This window comes from Xenopus tropicalis, chromosome 1, assembly GCF_000004195.4.
Source record: "Xenopus tropicalis strain Nigerian chromosome 1, UCB_Xtro_10.0, whole genome shotgun sequence".
In the NCBI taxonomy this organism is placed as follows: Eukaryota; Metazoa; Chordata; class Amphibia; order Anura; family Pipidae; genus Xenopus; species Xenopus tropicalis.
The window spans coordinates 160,005,870-160,026,063 of record NC_030677.2 but is presented as its reverse complement, the minus strand read 5'-3'; the positions used below and the strand labels follow the sequence as shown (position 1 = coordinate 160,026,063).

General features: G+C 41.9%; 1 protein-coding gene across 1 annotated transcript in view; it reads left to right on the top strand.

Annotated features, from left to right (window-relative positions):
* The window catches only part of aacs (acetoacetyl-CoA synthetase), a 43,010-nt gene extending 25,488 nt beyond the window's left edge, over nt 1–17,522 (top strand). Inside the window, 6 exon segments of the mRNA NM_001045779.1 lie at nt 1,438–1,551; nt 10,970–11,095; nt 11,685–11,754; nt 12,718–12,776; nt 13,917–14,119; nt 15,578–17,522. Coding sequence (NP_001039244.1) covers nt 1,438–1,551; nt 10,970–11,095; nt 11,685–11,754; nt 12,718–12,776; nt 13,917–14,119; nt 15,578–15,715 — 710 coding nt within the window. The 3' untranslated portion in view covers nt 15,716–17,522.
* The last annotated feature ends 2,672 nt before the right edge of the window (nt 17,523–20,194 follow it).

Here is a 20,194-nt window from a genome sequence, read left to right as displayed (position 1 = left end):
AGTGGATAGCCCAACACTTACTGGTAAATCAAGACTTGGAAATCACTGATGTTACATAACATAAAGCTACTTCCAGACAAGGTTATTTAATACCTGTACCAGTGGGGAGCAGCAGGAACAGTTTTAGGCGTTCCACCAGTGAGAAGAAACACCTTGTATGATGTTAGACTAAAAAAAAACAAAAAACCCTACAAAATAAATTTTTATTATAATAACTATAAATAATGTGCTGTTTACTTTACCTCAACTAAGCCCTGTTATGTTGTTTACACTCTTATTTATGTATGTATATTGCACAAGGGCTGTTGCTAGCATCATCCAATCATGTATATTTATTTTCTAACGTTTGGCAGACCGTTTAAAACTCTTGCAACTGCTCTAGTGCAATTTAGCATTTAGGCTCTCATTGTGAAAATACTTGCAGGCATTCAAACCTGCAATATAATAAATGCTAAGAAAACGATTTCACATAAAGGATATTTATTCAGTATCCATTAAAAGACGGATGTAAACTCTGCATTTTCTTGCTTATGCAGATCTAAGCAACTTATCCAGATAACAGTAAAATTCTTGCTTTAAAATGTTTAAAATAGATCACACTGGACAATGCAAAAATGACAATTTCTGCACAACAATAAAAAACCCCAATTGCCTAGGTGCCTTGCCTACATGTCTCAAAAATCTCTTTTGGGACTGATTGCTCTAAACTGTTTCTGTTTAATAGATATATGCTTTAAGTGTTTTTGCATGCTAAAGGGGGGGATTTACTAACACTTGATTTTTTTTTTGGTTTATACTTGTTTGAAACCACGAAAAAAATGAAAAAGCACAAACAGAAAAAAGTTGCAGAAAAGTTGTGAAATGTTTTGAATTGTTGCACGATAACTGCAACTTTTTTTTATATTGTCACACAGAAGCCAGTATCAAAACCCCCTACAACCTCAAACCACAAAGCAAAGAAAGATCTTCCAGTTGTTCAAGGGACATCTGCCATTGACTTGTACATGATCTCAACAGGCTTTAGCTGGTGTAGTTTAGCTTTTGGCATTGTTGCAGTTTGCACATAAGAAAACATTTTGTTCTGCAACAAAATCATGTTTTTGATGTCAAAAATCCTGAATCAAAAAATCATGGTTTATTAAATGCCCCCTTTAAAGAGGGCCGCGATATACCCAGTGGATGGTGCAGCTGATTTCTGCCCATATTCCTCTAACAAAATGGGCTAATTTACAAATGTTTGCAATTGGCAAATGCAGCGGGGCAATGTTCACCCGTCAAAAATCCATTATGATTGGTCTGATAGGAGAAATCTGGTTTCTGTGGGTTTAGGCTCTGGTTCAATATAAAAGCTATGTTATTATATCCACTGACTGTGCACTTTCTTTTTTGGTAATAGCATAATTATTGAAGAGTCACATTATGCCTTTCCTCTTCTAGGTGGTACAGACATCATAGCCTGTTTCATGGGTCAGAATGTCTCTGTTCCAGTGTACAAAGGAGAAATACAGGCCAGACACCTTGGTATGGCTATTGAAGCATGGAATGAAGAAGGTAAACAGTCTGTTCTGACATCAGTGGGATAAATGGATAATTTGATCATTTTAAGTGAAATTGATAATTTTATGTAAATGAACTGCAAATATAAACTTTCTGGTTGCATAGTATTTAACTAATGCATTTATAGAAAAAAACATTTAACAAGCGCACCAGTAGTTTCCTGTTCTATCCCAGCTCCTTACAACCTCATTCAGACTGCAAGTGGAGAATATCCAACTTTCTGTAGCGCTGAGGTTTTGAATATTATAGGGCCATTCCAGGACACCCATTCCAGGGGGAGTTGATTGTGTTCTAAGTATATATATCATTTTGAAAGGTGAAATTTTATTTGAAACTTCAACTTGTTGTCCCACTGAAAAGAAGCAGTGTGATGCTGCCACCACCATGCACTTGACAGTAGGTATTGTGTTCTGTGGGTTATTAACAGGGTTGTGCCATATATGTTTATCTTGGAACACAACAAGAAATGTTTTCACAAGGTGTCTGAACATTTTTGTTGTTGTGAGAAATGGCTACCGTGTTGCCACTCTATTCTGTTGCTCAGACTTGTGGGGAATATGAAGACTAATTGTAACATGCAGTAAGGGGTCACATGCTACATCTCATGAGCTTTATCGTCCCCTGTCTTTAATTTTGAAGGAATGTTGTGAACTTTGCATAGGCCTGATTTAGTATAGCTTCCATTTTACAAAGCCTGTCTGTAAAATGCATGTAGTAATTACAGGTATGGGATCCCTTGTACAGAAACCCATTAACTAGAAAGCTCATAATTATGGGAAGGCCATCTTCCATAGAGTCCATTTTAAACAAAAAAATCTAATTTTTAAAATGATTTCTTTTTCTTTGTCATAATAAAACTTTTAAGATCCCAGATCCCATATCAAGAAAACCCCAGGTCCCAAGCATTCCCATACTTGTATTTGTATATGTAACACTATAAACTTGTGAAATAAGAGATCACTATAGTTATTTTCCCCCAGACGCAATTCATTCCTATAGGATTTTTTATTTCATCAGTGGGTGAAAGTTCACCGTTATTTCTCCGTACGTCCCTAGGCAGCACAGGGCACCCTTGGGTTAATACCATCTTCCGTCTAGGAGGCAGGATGGATATGAAATCATCAGGGGGAGTCTGTTGTGACTCCCCTTCCTGGTATTGACCCCTCCCTTATCAGTTTTTTTTCCATCCTGCTCTAAGGAGGTAGGACTCGGGGAGCTCTGCTCCCTCGATGATTTTTATTTTTTATTTAATTTTTTATTACTTTTTACTTTATTTTCATTTATATAATTATGGGACATGGATACTTAGCCCTGGGGAAACGGACCCCCAAGAAACACAAGGCAAGCTCCAGCGCTGCCTAATAGGATCACAAACATCTAGGGGACAAACAAAGGGTATGGTCAACGCTGCCTTCAATCCCACACAGGCATGCTTCAGCGCTGCCTCCAACCACACACAGGCATGCTTCAGCGCGGCCTTCAACCCCCCACACAGGCATGCTTCAGCGCTGCCTTCAACCCCCCACACAGGCATGCTTCAGCGCTGCCCTCGACTTCCCACACTGGCAAGCTTCAGCGCTGCCGACAGCTCCCCGCACAGGCATGCCTCAACGCTGCCGATGCGACTAGGGGTATAAACACAACCCCGGTAAGTAGGCTCCAACGCTGCTTCCCATAATACGGAACCAGAAAAACCCCACTAGGCATGCTTTAGCGCTGCCGGGGGATGCGCCACTAACGAGCCCACCGCGGTTACAGCCGAATTGGGCGGACCGGAAACAGGGAGGCGCGAGGCGGTGACGCGCACTCTTCCTCTTCCGCTTTGACACGGGAGAGACGCGCCAAACACAGCTCACGGCCATTCTCGCGCTGACACGGATAACAGCACAGCGCTCTCAGTACCTCTGCATTAGCAGCACAGTAAATAGGGGAAAGTGACGGCGCGACTGCGTCTTAACCCTTAGAGAATCCATAAGGGAGAGTAGGAATACAATACTACACTCACCCTAATATTCTGCTTACTAATCCCTCCCTGCCTCACAGACCTAACATGGCATCCCCATTGCAGAGTCAGGCAGAGGAAACTCACACTCAAAATCTGGCTCCCTCAACGCCAAATAAAGGCCAGGCTAAGAGACCTAGAGCCAAACAACCAACCCAAAAGGGAAAAAAGGCTAAGTCTGACACTGAACAGACCAAAGACCCCGCAGCTCCACACATACCTGAATGGTTCCAACCCTTTCAAGCATCACTGATGTCTATGTCAGCTTCCATAGAGAAGCTCGCTAACTTACAGGTACAACAAGTACCCTCTAGCTCTAAAGCGGCACCCGTTACTAACATACAAACAGAAGAGGATATAGAACCCTCTTCTGGGGAGGACGAAGGGGCACTACCAGATGATTCAAGTGACTGGGAGGAGTCAGAAACACCTCCACAAGTGTCAGGCTCCACACAAAAGTCACAAACAGAAGCAGTCCAAGGGCTACTCTCAGACATGTTCCTAACCCTAGGCATCCAAGAAGAACACAAAGAAACTAAGACCCTAGATAAATTATTTGGGTCCCCAATAAAGAAACAAAAGAAATTCCCAGTACATGAGACCGTACAGGAAATCATAAAAAAGGAATGGAAGGCTCCAGACAGAAGACTTATCAAAGATAGGCGTTTAGAGACCTTATACCCCTTTGAACAAACACAAAAAGATCAATGGGAATCTGTCCCAAAGGTCGACGCCCCAGTAGCGAGGTTGGCCAAGCGTACCACCATACCCCTAGAGGATGGTACATCCTTTAAAGACCCTATGGATCGCAAAGCAGAAAACCTGCTAAAAAACATATTTTCCACGGTCACTACAGCTTTTAAACCCTCCATTGCCTCGGCATGTGTAGCTAGGACCACGGTACTGTGGTTAGAAGAGGCATTAGCCGCCCACTCACAAGAAGAACCTACAAGTGAAATCCTGTCAAAAGTGTTAAACGCGGTGCACTTTCTATGTGACGCGTCCATGGACATGATTCAATTAGTGGCTAAAGCATCAGCACTCTCCGTAGGCGCCAGACGCGCCCTATGGTTAAAAACATGGAGCGCCGACCAGGCCTCCAAAAAGAGTCTTTTAGCACTCCCATTCTCGGGTACCTCCCTCTTCGGCCCGGAACTGGACTCTTTGATCAATAAGATCACAGGAGGAAAGAGTAACTTCCTACCCCAGGACAAGAAGCCCAGAACATCAAACACACAGACAAGACGACCATTTCGCTCTACAACCTTTGGTAGGCCCTCCTCACAACACAACAGACAACAGCCCTACAATCCAAACACGAAGAATTTTCGTCCCCAAAAGAAGACGAATTGGAATTACCAGAGACGCCCTACCAAGGGCAATCAGGAGAAACAAGAACAATGAAGCCATAGCCCCCTCCGGAACGGAGGAGGCGGTCGGGGGACGCCTGTTAGAGTTCCGGGGGGCCTGGCTCCAGCACACTTCCGATGCATGGATCCACAATATTGTTACAGAAGGATACAGACTCCAATTTCAGAAAACCCCGCCACCACGCTTCCTACCCTCCAAAAACACAAAGGAAGCGCTACACAAGGCAGTCACAGAATTACTGCGCTCCAACACCATCACCCCGGTACCCAGGGTTCAAAGGCGCCAAGGATTCTACTCAAACCTCTTCCTAATCCCCAGGAAGGACGGATCCCCACGCCCAGTTCTGGACCTCAAGAGACTGAACACCTACCTACAGGTGCCCTCCTTCAAAATGGAGTCTCTGAGATCGGTGATCTCAAACGTAGAAAGGGGAGATTTCTTTACGTCCATAGATTTGAAGGACGCCTACCTACACATCCCTATACATGTAGACCACCAACAGTACCTAAGATTCACAGTGGGAGAATACCACTACCAATTCCAAGCACTACCATTTGGACTAGCAACAGCACCCCGGGTATTCACGAAAGTGATGGCGGCGCTTATAGCACATATGCGACAACAAGACCTCTGCATCATACCATATCTAGACGATATTTTGGTCAGAGCTCCTACCCTCTCAACCTCAAAGTCAGACACACAAAAGTGCATACAAATACTAGAGGAACACGGGTGGAAGATACACCCCACAAAAAGCTCCTTACAACCATCCCAGTCCATCATCTTTCTAGGAGTGAGGTTCGACTCAGAACAACACAGGGTATTCTTAACAACAGAAAAGGTTGCCAATCTCATAGCAACAGCAAAACAGACAATGGAACAACCACGCCTAAAGATCAGAAGATGCATGAGGCTCCTAGGGCTAATGACTTCAGCCATAGAAACGGTACCCTTTGCCCAATTTCATATGAGAACACTGCAGTTAGAGTTCATAAAGAAATGGCACGGGGTCCAACACAACCTAGAAACATACATCACGTTATCCCAGGAAACAAGAGAATCCCTGCGGTGGTGGTGCAGGGAACAGAACCTTCAAAAAGGAAAGCAGTGCTCTATCCAGTACTGGCACATAGTCACCACAGACGCCAGCCTCTCCGGATGGGGAGGAGTATACGCACACAGAAATGTACAAGGTATTTGGTCACCTCGGGAAACCAAACTCCACATAAATATCCTGGAGCTCAGAGCCGTAGCACTGTCACTAAAACACTGGGAAGTGTACTTAAGGGGCCAGCCGGTAAAAGTCAAATCCGACAACGCAACAACGGTTGCATACATCAACCACCAAGGCGGCACACACAGCATAAAGACATGGAGGGAAGTCGCAAAGATCCTCACTTGGGCAGAGTCCAACGACTGCCGACTGCAGGCGGTCCATATCCCAGGAGAACTAAACAACGAGGCAGACTTCCTAAGCCGGAATACCCTAGACCCGGGAGAATGGTCATTAAACAAGGAAGTATTCCATCAACTTACAGTTCGGTGGGGCACACCGCAAGTAGACCTCATGGCAACAAAGTTCAACAACCAAGTGCCTCAATACTACTCCAGGTACCGGGACCATCAAGCCACAGCGATAGACGCAATGACTACACCATGGGAATTCAATCTAGTATACATTTTCCCACCGGTTCCCATGATCCATCCGGTACTGAAGAGACTTCAGCTGTTCCAAACAACAGCAATAGTCATAACACCATTCTGGCCCCGCCGAGCATGGTTTTCAGAGCTAAAAAAGATGGCAATAGACCAACCATGGCGGTTACCGAAGAGACCCGACCTTCTACTACAGGGACCCTGCCAGCACCCCAACCTAACCTGGCTTGCCCTGACGGCATGGTTATTGAGACCTCCATTTGGAAGGACAAAGGATTCTCGGATAATGTCACTAACACACTAATGCAAGCTAGAAAGAAGTCCACATCAGTAGCCTACCATCGAATATGGCTCACTTATATCTCCTGGTGTAATCAAAGGTCGCTGACCTATACAGACTTCCACATCCATCACATACTCGAGTTCCTCCAAAAAGGTCTCGATCTCGGACTAGGAGTGAGTTCTCTCAAAGTTCAGATATCTTCCCTATCGGTTCTTTTCCAAAAACAAATTGCATCACACCCAGACGTTAGAACATTTATTCAAGCAGCCGGAAACATAAGACCTCCATACCGGCAACCCATACCACCATGGAACCTAAACATCATTCTGAAAGCATTACAAGAGCCACCATTTGAGCCCATGGCCTCAATCAGCCTTAAACTACTTACTTGGAAAACAGCTTTCCTAGTGGCTATATCCTCAGCTAGAAGAGTATCGGAGATGGGAGCCCTCAGCCACAAACCCCCACTCTGTATCTTTCACCAAGACAAAGTAGTACTTCGAACGGTACCGTCATTCAGGCCAAAAGTTGCATCAGAATTTCACCTTAACCAGGAAATCGTCTTGCCTTCCCTTTGCCCAAATCCTGCCAATGGGAAGGAACGGCTCCTTCATAACCTAGATGTGGTAAGAGCCTTAAAATTTTATATTCACAGAACCAGGGACATTAGAAAGTCGGAGGCCCTGTTCCTCCTGTACGGAAATCGACACCAAGGCAATCGGGCCACCAAAGTATCCATTGCAAGATGGATCAAAGACTTGATTACTATGATTTACAAATCAAGGGACCTAAAAGTCCCATTCAAAGTATCCGCACACTCCACAAGAGGCCTTAGTACATCCTGGGCACTCCACAATCAAGCTTCAACGGAACAAATCTGCAAAGCAGCCACCTGGACATCTTTGCATACCTTCGCTAAGTTTTACCAGTTCAACGTTTATGCATCAGCAGATGCAGCCTTTGGAAGAAAAGTTCTGCAAACAGTTACGTCAAGTTAGGGTCCAACGCCATGTTAGTGCCTATGAACCCTCTTACTATTCTCTTAACACAGTTACAAGTTTCTACCCACCCTCTTTCATACAGCTTTGGGACTCTACCCAAGGGTGCCCTGTGCTGCCTAGGGACGTACGGAGAAAAGGAGATTTGTTTCACTTACCGTTAAATCCTTTTCTCGTAGTCCCGTCACGGCAGCACAGGGCACCCTTGGGTTAATACCATCTTCCGTCTAGGAGGCAGGATGGATATGAAATCATCAGGGGGAGTCTGTTGTGACTCCCCTTCCTGGTATTGACCCCTCCCTTATCAGTTTCCAATATCCTAGCCGTCTGAGAAGTGTGAGAGTTATATTGTTAATGCAGCTAGTAGAGGGGTGGGAACTCCCTGTGCTGCCGTGACGGGACTACGAGAAAAGGATTTAACGGTAAGTGAAACAAATCTCCTTATGATGTATACACCTCTAAAAATCCCATAACAATGAATAGAGTGGGGTAATTTTACTATGATGAGCTCTTTCACATTTTAATAAATCTGCCCCTTAGCATCGTAAGTTAAGAGGCACAGTAGGGAGGAGGTGCCTGTTTGTTGAGCTTACTTTTTAAGTGGATGGATAACATACAGGGACAAATAGGAAGGTAATAATTGCCATTTACAATAGTCAGGGCAAAGGATGATACATTCTAAGATTAAAGCTGGCCATACACGCACCAATAATATCGCATGAAACCTCGTTTCGTACGATATTTGGTGCGTGTATGGCAAGTCGGCGAGTCGGCCAATATCGCAGGAAGCTGCTGATATCGGTTGGCTCGCCAATCGGGCCAGTTAAAAGATTTTGACCGGGCCCAATAGAAGGTGCCTGACCAAAATCTGCCTTCAGCGCTGAATCGGCAGAAGGAGGTAGAAATCCTATTGTTTCTACCTCCTTATCTGCCTGTTTCAGCCATGAAGGTTAGTGGCGGATCTGACGATCTTTCGTGCGACCAATGGTAGCACGAAAGATCGCAGATCGCCACGTGTGTGGCCACCTTAAGGGGTGTTTTTATTAACATTGGAGACAAACATCAATGGTGGTGTTGCCCATAGTAACCAGTTTCTAACTTTCACCCATTGAAAAATACACTTCTAAAAATCACATAGGAATGTATAGAATTTGGGTGAATTTTTTGTATAAAGCTTTAAACATCACATTATCATAAATCTGCCCTGCAACACTGTGCAGTTATATAGACAATTAAATTGGATTTTTAGAAGAAAAAAAATTGTAGCTTGTTTAGAAGAAGGGTTAATATTAGTTTCACCACACAATTCACTCCATCTGAAGGTGTAACAACAAGAATTGCTATGAATACTCTTAATTAAATAGGTCACACTTAACAATCTTGTTCAGTACCTGCAAACTGTGAATTAGACATTCAGACGCCATGGATTGCATTTGCATAGCAAACAAACACATTGGAATTAAAAAAAAAAATGGACCTGCGTACTCACTTTACAGAACAGGAAATGAATTTACTCCGAAAGCCGCCTGAAATGAACCATTTGCTGCCAAGTATTTTATTTAAAGGTGTCTTTTGGGTTCTACTTTGTGCTAATAGCAGTAAAGAAGTGTGTGAAGTGTGAGCCTGCATAATGCCATGGCATCATAAACTATTCCTAGGTATATGTCTTTCTTTTTTATTGAACACCGCTGTAAGTATTCTCCTATTACTTCTATTGTGGATAGGCTTGTGTGGATAGAAATAAAGTCAGTACCACCCTTCTGAAAATGCTTCTATGCAAAAATCAGAGAAACACAAGTTTGGCCATGTTATGTCATTAAGTTGGTATTTGGTGAACCAGACTATGGGAGGTGTAACCCAAACATCAGGACAGGACAGGCTGAAACTAGGGGAAGACATGCAGATGAGATACATGCCCAGCAGTCTCCTACAATTGCTCCCCAGGCACATGCCTCTTTTTCCCACCCTTAGTTCTGGAGCAGTGGTTTCCAAACTGTAGGGTTGGCTCCCTAAACCCCAAGCAGTGCCTGTGGGTGCCCAGCCTGCAGGTCAGTTAGAGATTTGGGGTGAAGACTTAAAGGAGAATACAAGTCAAAATTTAAAAAGCATACTGCCCAATAGTCCTCCTATTGTTTAGTAAAAACGCCACACTTTTGGCTCACCTAATCAAATATTTACTCAGTCACACTTACTTCACATTTTCTAGAACAGGCAGCCATCTCTAAAAAGGTATTCTCCCTTCCTTTCCCTCCTTGCTTCATACTGCACATGTTTCATTCCCTCCCCCCCCTCCCCTCTGCCAGATCCGCTTCTGATTGGCTGGTGGGTATGTGTAGCTCAGAACAGGAGACAGAATCAAGTTACACACATGCTCAGAGAATAGGAAGGCTGCCGCTGGCACCTACAGGAAGGACAGAGAGATTTCAGTGATGTCACTGTAGTCTTCACACTGCTGTAGGCTGCCAGCACCATATCTCAGAGAAGCAAGCAGGGATCTGGGAATTTAGATATGCAGTAAGTACTTAAAAAGAATGCCTTTAGACTTACTTTTAATTTATATTAACCTTTCATTGTCCTTTCATTGTTACTGTTTTAGATGTTCAGTCAAATCTCACTGGCTAATACAGGAAACCACTGGTTTATAGGAAAAGGAACATTACAGGACTTATACAATATATATGCACAGTTTAGAGATGGTACAAGGAAAGCCAGCAGGTGGAGCTGTCTAATTATAAAACAAATGCAAAAGTTTCCTGCCTGCAAAATGTTTATTTCTGTATGGTGTCTTATAGAAAATATCTAGAACAAAGTGATGTGGTTTGAAAAGAAATGCAGAACATGTGCTAATGAAATTGTGAGAAAGCGTGCCTAAACGTGACTTCATGGCTTCCTCACCTCTGCTAAAAGAAGAGGGCTATTGTGAATGTCAGAACAGCAATACACTCTTATGTCTAAGGCTACAGTGAAATGCATCTTTATGGACAGATTTATTCCTTATTAATAACCTCTGTATATTTTTACTCACTGATTCTGTTATTATCATGTCATTATGCAGATTCATGCAATGTGCTAATGCTAATATTCTCCCCCTGTCTTTCCCAGGAGAAGCCGTGTTGGGGGAAAGCGGGGAGCTGGTGTGTTTAAAACCATTACCATCTCAGCCCACACATTTCTGGAATGATGAAAATGGCAGCAAATACCAGAAAGCCTATTTTGCTAAATTTCCAGGTACTCATCGGGGACAGTGCAGTGTCTTTGAAGAATTTTTAACCTTTTTGATGCTAATCTTGCAAGCATTATATTGTACTATAGTTTAAACCCTTCATAGAACAGAGAATTGCCAATGGGAAGTTTTTAAGCTGGTTTATTCTTCTGCTTGTATACTGTCTCCATTGGGCTCCTAACATATATCTTTACTTTCATGATATATAGTTCCCTGCTATGGCCCCCAGCCACAGAGAGCCACCGTTGTGCTTGAATGTGCAGTAGCTTGATGTTTTGGAATATTAGGTATTACTTTAGTAGCAAGTTGGGATTACAAATTTGAAGGGACAATAATTGCCTTTTTAAGAGCTGATTTACAAGCTTCATCAACTCCAAGTGTAGGGACCAAAAATGCATGTCCTTCCATGTTAACTTTGCATGCTACATTGCCCCCTTCAGTATAAAGTGCTCTATAAAGAATATAGAAACCTGGCCACAGTTGGGCACAATATATAGATTATAGATAGATAGATATAGTTGTGATGGGATTGTTTCAAGACATAGTTTCTGGAAAAATAGAACTGCTCATACTTTGTCATATTGTCATTTTTAGGAGTTTGGGCTCATGGAGACTACTGCAAAATAAACCCGAAAACTGGAGGCATCGTCATGTTGGGACGAAGGTGTGTGTCCGGCTGTCCAATTCATTTTCACAGCTTTAGTAGAAGTATTAACTGGAGAGTAGATACCATTACAGGCATACAATAAGGCTCTTATTTAAATAAAATTACTCCTCCCCCACTTGTGCATTCTATTTCTGCACAGTACATTGCAGGTACAAATCCCAGTGGTAATAACACTTAAAATAAATGCTCTTAGTACTGGATGTGTCAGAAACTATTGGCTAATTTAAACTGCCCACAAGTCCTAAAAGAATCAGTAGATATGCCATATGTTTTAAGAAACTGTAAAATTAACATTGAAAAATAAGTATATATATATATTTATACAATAGAAAGAGTGCCGCACACACAGGGGCTTGATGCAGAAAAAATGTTTTTATTGAAAAAGTTCCAACGTTTTGAGCACGACCAGTGCTCTTCCTCAGGGACAAACCAACAGACCATATCCCCACACCCACAGTAAATACCCCCACCACGCAAAATGGCGGCAAAAAACGGCCACAGTAACCATGGCAACCAGTGTAAACAACCCTCACACCCTTTTGCAAGCAATCAACAATTAGGTTTAATCAGGGGTGCTTCTCTCATGAGTTGAGAAACTCGCCCCAGTCAGCAGCGCATAGTATGTTACCGGGGGCAGCAAAAAAAGCCACTTCTGGTAACTCGGCTCTTCTAGTGCAACATGCTATTGCGCTTCCTGTTCTATTGGTGCACCTCAGGGCAGCATCAACTTGGCTGCAACGGGGCACCTGGGACTACTGAGGCAAAGCTGGGCTTAGTCAGTATACTGAAGGTAGAATACTGAAAACCAATATCTGAATGGTTGGTTGCTATCAGTTACTAAGGATTAGTAAATGAGCCCCATAGTCTCCATGGGCTTAATGGTTATACATACTCACACACAATGAGACTGGTGTTGTTTAGTATCACTTGCTAATATGTATTTATTTATTATATTTGCAGCGATGGAACGCTGAATCCAAATGGGGTGCGTTTTGGAAGCTCAGAAATCTACAATATAGGTAAAAGGTGGTTCAGATTTGTCATATCTGTTGTTAAATCTGAATGAGCCAGCACTTTCAGCAGAAATGTGCAATGGAAATACACGGGTTAATTTCATAAACTTAATAAATGAGGTTCTAAGTTAAATCCTGGCAGAATTTTAAGTGGGAGAAATGACTAATGCTTAGTCTGGGTTTGTACTGCACAAGTTCACTTCTGGGACTTGCTAATTAAACACATTTTCAGCTCTCGGCTTCTGACTGGATACACTAACAAAACCATTATTATGTCTGCTCAATAGATACAGATTAGGCTTCTGCTCAAACCCACCAATGCTCTTTCAGGTTAATGCCACATGGCACTTGGCATTTTTAACACCCACATAAATGCATGTGTTTGCCACTTGGCCAATGCATTTCATTTCAGTGTAAATGCATTATTGGATTTATTAATCTATCTGACATAATTTTTTAAAATGCAGCATGTAAAATTAGCCTTCTACTCCATCAGATCAGCTGCCAATTATTGGGGCTTGGAAAAATGCTGATGTGGCACACAGTTACTACTGACAGAGTAACTGCCTACATACAAGTCCAGATTTGTGGGAAGGCCACAAAGGCTCGGGCTTAGGGTGGCGAGATTTTAGTAGCGGTTGGCAGCCTAACTGCATTTGTTTTTTCCTAGAGCACTGGGGAAATGGGCGAGCAGGAGATTTGTTTAATTCTTTTGCACACCAGTTCCTCTGTGCTCAAGGATCGGATGATGAGGAGCGCGAGCAACAAAGCACAGTGGGGAAGCCGTGGGGAGGGGCATGACATAAGATGCCTAGGGGTGCCCAAACTATAAATCTAGGGCTGCCTGCACATGTCTCATATGCAGAACAGAGCTGCCAGAGGAAGCCCAAGACAGGGTAGGGCTCAAAACAAGAAAAAGGTCAGAAGCCACCAGCTAGGGTGTAACTACAGCTCTTGTAATCCTTCAACAACCAGATGTCTGTATGGAGACTTTGGCAAATGTAGCAAAGCAATATCACGAAGCTGGTGGTTAGATATCTTGGCATCATTTTAGAAAACTGTTCTTACCCGTGATCTAGCAGTAAGCGGTTTATAGACCACAGCATATCTTTGGTGCATACTTTAACATACTTGTCCCTTTTGCAGTTGAAGCATTTGTGGAAGTATCAGACAGCCTGTGCGTTCCACAGTACAACAAAGACGGGGATGAGAGAGTCATTCTATTTTTGAAAATGGCCGACAAGTTTGAGTTCAGCAAAGAGCTGCTGAAGAGGATAAAGGATGCCATCCGCGTTGCCCTTTCTGCCAGGCATGTTCCAGCCTTGATTTTAGAAACAAAAGACATTCCAGTAAGTATTGAAAATTAGAACACTGATTTCTTTCATCTTAAAGCACTAGAAGAGTATGACTTGTGCGCCAATCAGTACTGAGTGACCGAGGCAGAGGTTTTTTGTTTGTTTCGTATCAAGGGGCGACATAATTGTCTTTTCAATCAGATATATTCATGAGACTCTGTCTGTGTCACTTTACATACACCGGAGCAGATGTTTGATTACTGCCTTGTTGGCTGAGTGGCATCCCATTATAATGGTATCAATTCACAAATCTCTTCAGTACCACCCATTCTACTATCAATGCTTGTTGTCGATTGCATGGCTGTGTGCTTAACTATATACCAGTGACAGCTATGAGTTTGTGTTAATTAGCCATTTCCATTAATTACTCATCTAGCTGTTCTTGTTCAAGGCTTTCCAGGTAGTACTGTGTCAGGACTTGTAGTCTACAGTAGCTGAAAGACCAAAGGCTGAAGATCCCTGTGTTAGAGCCAGTAGATGTGCATTATTAGTATTGTAGCTGATGATGGTACTCAATGTAATAGTCACTGTAATAATGGTGGTAGCCAGACTGGCCACAATCCATTAAGGTAAACACTTGAAAGACATAAGTTACAGTAAAAATATATATATTTTATACATCCGCTAATGTTCCGCACTACCCTCTTAAACAGCAGATAATCATTGACTTTGAAAGTGTTAAATCCTTCAAAAGCCAATCACAAAGTACTGCAGCAAAATGTTCTAAAAGTTTGGCAAAAATAAAAATCACGACCTTGAAAGATTATGGAGCTGCCAAGTGTCATAATGATGAGCCTTTTTTTCCCCATAAGTCATAAGCAGCTGAAAACAGGATTTCGCATAATGCTGTCTCGCTAGATTTAATGTAAAGAGGTAAGAGACTGGCAGACAAGTGCACAGGCTGATATGCATTGGAAAGGCAGCTTTAATGTGCCTGTAGGATGGCAAATGTCTTTATTTCTGCCTCTTTCATAACTTCCTATTTCACTTTATTGGCTTAGCAAGTCCCAGGCGATTACTCCCACCCGGCCCACATTTATACACTGATCTTCATTCCGTCTTCTCCATTTCTCTCCTGACAACTAATTTTGTTTGTGTCTTTAATATGTAACTTTACTTTTATATTGAATTTTAAAAGGAGTTGTGTGAGTGTGTTTGGTGTCTTCAATATATTTGAAATATTCCTTGCCAGTACATTAGGGTTTTCTGATGTTCCCACAGGACTAAATAAATCGCTATAAATATGATTCTGTGCTAGGAAATTATACCCAATCACAGATGAATATTTCAGATATACAAATGATTCTCTTTAGTGCATGGTATTACAAAATCTAGACCCCCACAAGCTGGGGCTATCAGATGTGAAATCGAGCCACGGCAGGGCTTTACTAGTTATTGATATTGAATGTGGCATGCCTTGTCTAAACTTCTTACATTTCCTTTGCTTTTTAGTACACCATCAGCGGGAAGAAAGTTGAGGTTGCTGTTAAACAGGTCATTGCAGGAAAAGAAGTTCCACATCGGGGGGCATTCTCTAATCCACAGTCTTTGGATCTATACCGTAATATTCCTGAGCTGCAGAATTTCTAAGCACTTTACATGTAAATTCTTCATCCCTATATGTACATATGCACAGTATATACCAGTATATGTATAGTAAATGTTACTGGGTTCTTTTAAACCAGACCTATGTGCTTATTTTGTTGAACCCGAGAGCTACATTTTTATCCATGCCTGTGTGACGCTCCAGAATATTGCACGAGGAAGTGAAGAAGTAATAATAGAAACCACAACCTTTGGGATACTGCTGGTTTACTTAAGAAATATGTATTTATCAATAACAGTGCAATGTGAACATGAAATTTGTCTCAGCATTTCTAAAACGTTAATATTTATGCACTACGATATAGGGGAATTCACAAAATAGGAGTAAACCGCAAGTTTACACTTTATCAAAGGGAAGATATGCCCTGTTTGCAAGTACAGTTTACATTCAGTTTATTTTTCTGTAAAACATAAATATGGTGTGTGTATTTATACAGTAGTACATATTTATGTTTATGGGAGCAGCCATACTGATTGCTCTAAAGTTGTATTAGCTTGAGGGATATTTATTGAGCTGTCTCAGTATAGGAGTAGTTGGAAAATACTATTGGAGTAGTTGGAAAATGACTGGGCAGCTCTTTCTCATTCATTATATCATAAACTGAAAACATATATTCTTTACTTCCTGCACATATGAAAGGCATAGTGAAAGGCAGCTGCACAAATCATTTAGAGACACTATCAACATAGTCTGATATATGGGGCCAGTGGAATTTGCTGATTTTTGTTATTTGCTATTGTTTTTTCTGTGTCATAACATTTTTCCCCATAGTTTACATGTGGTCTTTCAGAAATAAATCTCCAAACTGCTGCACTGCAGCTGTGAAACTACATCTCCCATCATTCCCCAACAGTTTATGTCTTAGAAGAGGCAAGGGATTGTAATTCACAATTTGGAGATTCCTCAATTTCTGTATTGTTATTAATTTATCCAAAAATCATGTGTCTATTGATAAATGTAAATATTGTCATATGGCACAGAATATCTCTCTACCTAAATACTGTAAGAAAAAGGTTTTCGTGGAGACAGTGTTACTAAAAGTTAACGATTCCTGTTTATGTCATTCTTTATTATTTATTGCATGAATTTTCAAAAAAAGCCCGGATTCAACCCGAATCCCAAACCAAATATGGGATTTGGTGCATCCCTAGTTGAAACTATTTCAACTTCCATGTTTATATGACAAAAAGTCAAGTGATTTCAGGATTCACTTTTGTCAGGAACATGAAGTTGATCAAATTGTGCTGAAAAAGGTAGAACCTTTTCTGAATCCTGAACCGAATCCTGGATTCGTGCATCTTTACTTTTATAAAAATGAGGCAACTGAATTACCAAGAACATTTTGGGGGGAATTTTTAGTTAAATTCAAGGTAAGGGTGACGTCTCAACCTTTGATATGTGTCCTTTAGTTTTGTAATCTTTGTAATCACATCTACATTACAAACTAGAAATTCAGAAATAGTCTGGTAATATCAGTTGCAGGTTACCATGAGGGCAATCTGGGAGGTTGTCTGGGGGACTAGTGGCATGGAGCAGAGAGTGGAGCTAAGGTATCAGGGGAGGTGGTATGGCAGCACCAAGAGACCCAAGGATTTGTTCTGTCCCTGGAAAAAAATTGAAAAAATGAAAGTTTACTATGCAGTCTTGTAGAAATCTACTCTCCCACAAGACACAGAAGCACTATAGGAGCTTATTTTTAGGCCCCCTGACTAGTATTCCCAGATTGGGTAGGGTTCCAGACTTTTAAAATTAAAAGGACACTAGGGGGTATTAAAAAAAAAAAAAAAAAAAAAAGTTTCCAAAAATGTTAAAGGGGACATATACTCACCATTACAACTAAATGCAAATTTGCTCAGAGTGCTCTTTTACAAATTTCTAGGCTAAGTTTTCCCTTTTCCTTTTACAATTTCATGATAAAGCATAGGCAGGGGCCTGACAGAAGGTGAAAGCTTACTGATGCAATAAGTGTGTCCTGATGCTTCCATGCTCAATTTTTGTTTTTTCATGAGTTATAGAATTGAGCAGAAAAGTGTCAGAAGACAACTTTTGCCATTATGTCTGCCCGATACCTGGACAGAACCACAAGGGGCCTTCCTCCACTGTTGTAAAAGCCAAAGAGCACAATTTTACATTGTTATATGCTAAGTATATACTCCCTTTAATAAACCATGGCTGCTTTTTAAAGGCCAAACCGACTTATAATAGCATTAAGACAAAAAACGACCAATGAGGTTGTAATGTTAGTATCATAACTGTTGCAAAACCAACCATAACCTTGCAGATGAGGCTGCTCTATATGCTCCCCTTTTGCTCCATCTCAGCCTGATGCTGAACCCAGTAAAACAAAAATAAAAAGGAAGACCTGAGCATGGCAGTGTTAGACTGCAGTTTAGTGCAATTTGCCGTTGTGTCCAGGTCTCCCGTTTGGTTTTTGTTTTACATTTAGCATCGTGACCGCAAACTGTCTGGACATTAGGGTGCAGTTTTAAAAAGGGTATATGTAGGTAGAATTATATATGAACGGTTCCTATTTCAGTTATAGTTTTCCATTAATGCTGCCAAAATGTCACTTACTGAGGTCAGGGCACAATATTAGCATAACTATGAGATCAATGCAATTTTTTAATGTGTCTTCTATTTTATTTTAATGAATCTGTTTTTACGCATCATGTTGCCTTGTATTGATTAAACGGACAATGTTCTATCCTTAAATGACACCCAAAATAATTTATTTTCTGTGTATGTTGCAAAATCTATGTTCCTGTTAATTATATTGTAAAATATAGAGGCTGTTGTGTGGATAAAATCAATATAAATGTGGGTGTCTGTTGCAACAAAATGAACAAATGCATATATTTGTTTATTGGCCCTTTTTACAAGCAGGGCTCCCCTCAGCAAGTAGTAAAAGAGAAAAATGTGTGTCTTTCATGAATAAGAATCCTGTGTTGCTGGTGTTGTGTGCTTGTAAAAATCACAGTAAATGCATATATTTTTGGATTTTAAGCAACGGTTGCTTTACATTTATATAAATATTTTGTGTTTTTACGATTTTATTTTAAATAAAGGGATCCCTTGGTTCACTGAATGGAGAATTTTGAAATTTTGTACTCTGGGACCCAGATCCTAGAGAAGTCAAGTAATTTTTTGATGTTCTTATAACTAATGACTCTCACATTCAAAGCAGTTCATAACTCTGCCCCACCCTACATCTCTGAACTTATCTGTAGGTACCATCCAACCCGCTTGTTACCCTCCTCTACTGACCTGCTCCTCAACTCCTCTCTCATTCCCTCCTCACACACTCGCATTCACAAGGGCTGCCCCCCTTCTCTGGAATTCGCTCCCACAAACTGTCAGACTTTCTCCCAATCTCTCTGCCTTCAAGAGATCTCTAAAAACACATTTATTTAGAGAAGCTTACCCTAATCTAGTTTAACATACCCTCAGTGTGCTGCTAAAAGCAATACCCTGTGCCACACCTCTCAGAACTCTGTCATGCCCATTCCCACACCTTGTGTCTCAACCCTTTCTCCTTGTAGATTGTAAGCTCTTTTGTGCAGGGCTCTCTTCACCTCTTGTATCGGTTATTGATTGCTTTATATGTTACTCTGTATGTCCAATGTATGAAACCCATCCCATTGTACAGCGCTGCGGAATATGTTGGCGCTTTATAAATAAATGTTAATAATAATAATTGTGCTATTGTTCTATGAGCTGCTATTCAAGGCTCAGTGGCACAGGCCAGCCAAGGTGCCATGCCTAAACATCACAAAGTGCCTAAAATGTTGGTACTTCTATTGCACTAGTGCAGTGCTGTCCAACTTCTGTTGTACCGAGGGCCGGAATTTTTCCGACCTACGTGGTGAAGGGCCGATAATGGAAGCCAGTTTTGACCACTCCCCTTTTTGAAACCGCACCCACTTGAAACCACACCCATGTTATCACATGACCATACCCATATTAATGGTTGTAGTACAGCAAAAACCTGCCATACTCTGCCTGCCCTACCCTGCCTGTGTGTGCCATACTCTGCCTGCCCTACCCTGCCTGTGTGTGCCATACTCTGCCTTCACTACCCTGCCTGTGTGTGCCATACTCTGCCTGCCCTACCCTGTCTGTGTGTGCCATACTCTGCCTGCCCTACCCTGTCTGTGTGTGCCATACTCTGCCTGCCCTACCCTGCCTGTGTGTGCCATACTCTGCCTTCCCTACCCTGCCTGTGTGTGCCATACTCTGCCTTCCCTACCCTGCCTGTGTGCCATGCTTTCACTGTTTGTGCCATACTCGGCCTGTGTGTGCCATACTCTGCCTGTGTGTGCCATACTCTGCCTGTGTGTGCCATACTCTGCCTGTGTGTGCCATACTCTGCCTGTGTGTGCCATACTCTGCCTGTGTGTGCCATACTCTGCCTGTGTGTGCCATACTCTGCCTTCCCTGCCTGCATGTGCCATACTTTCACTGTG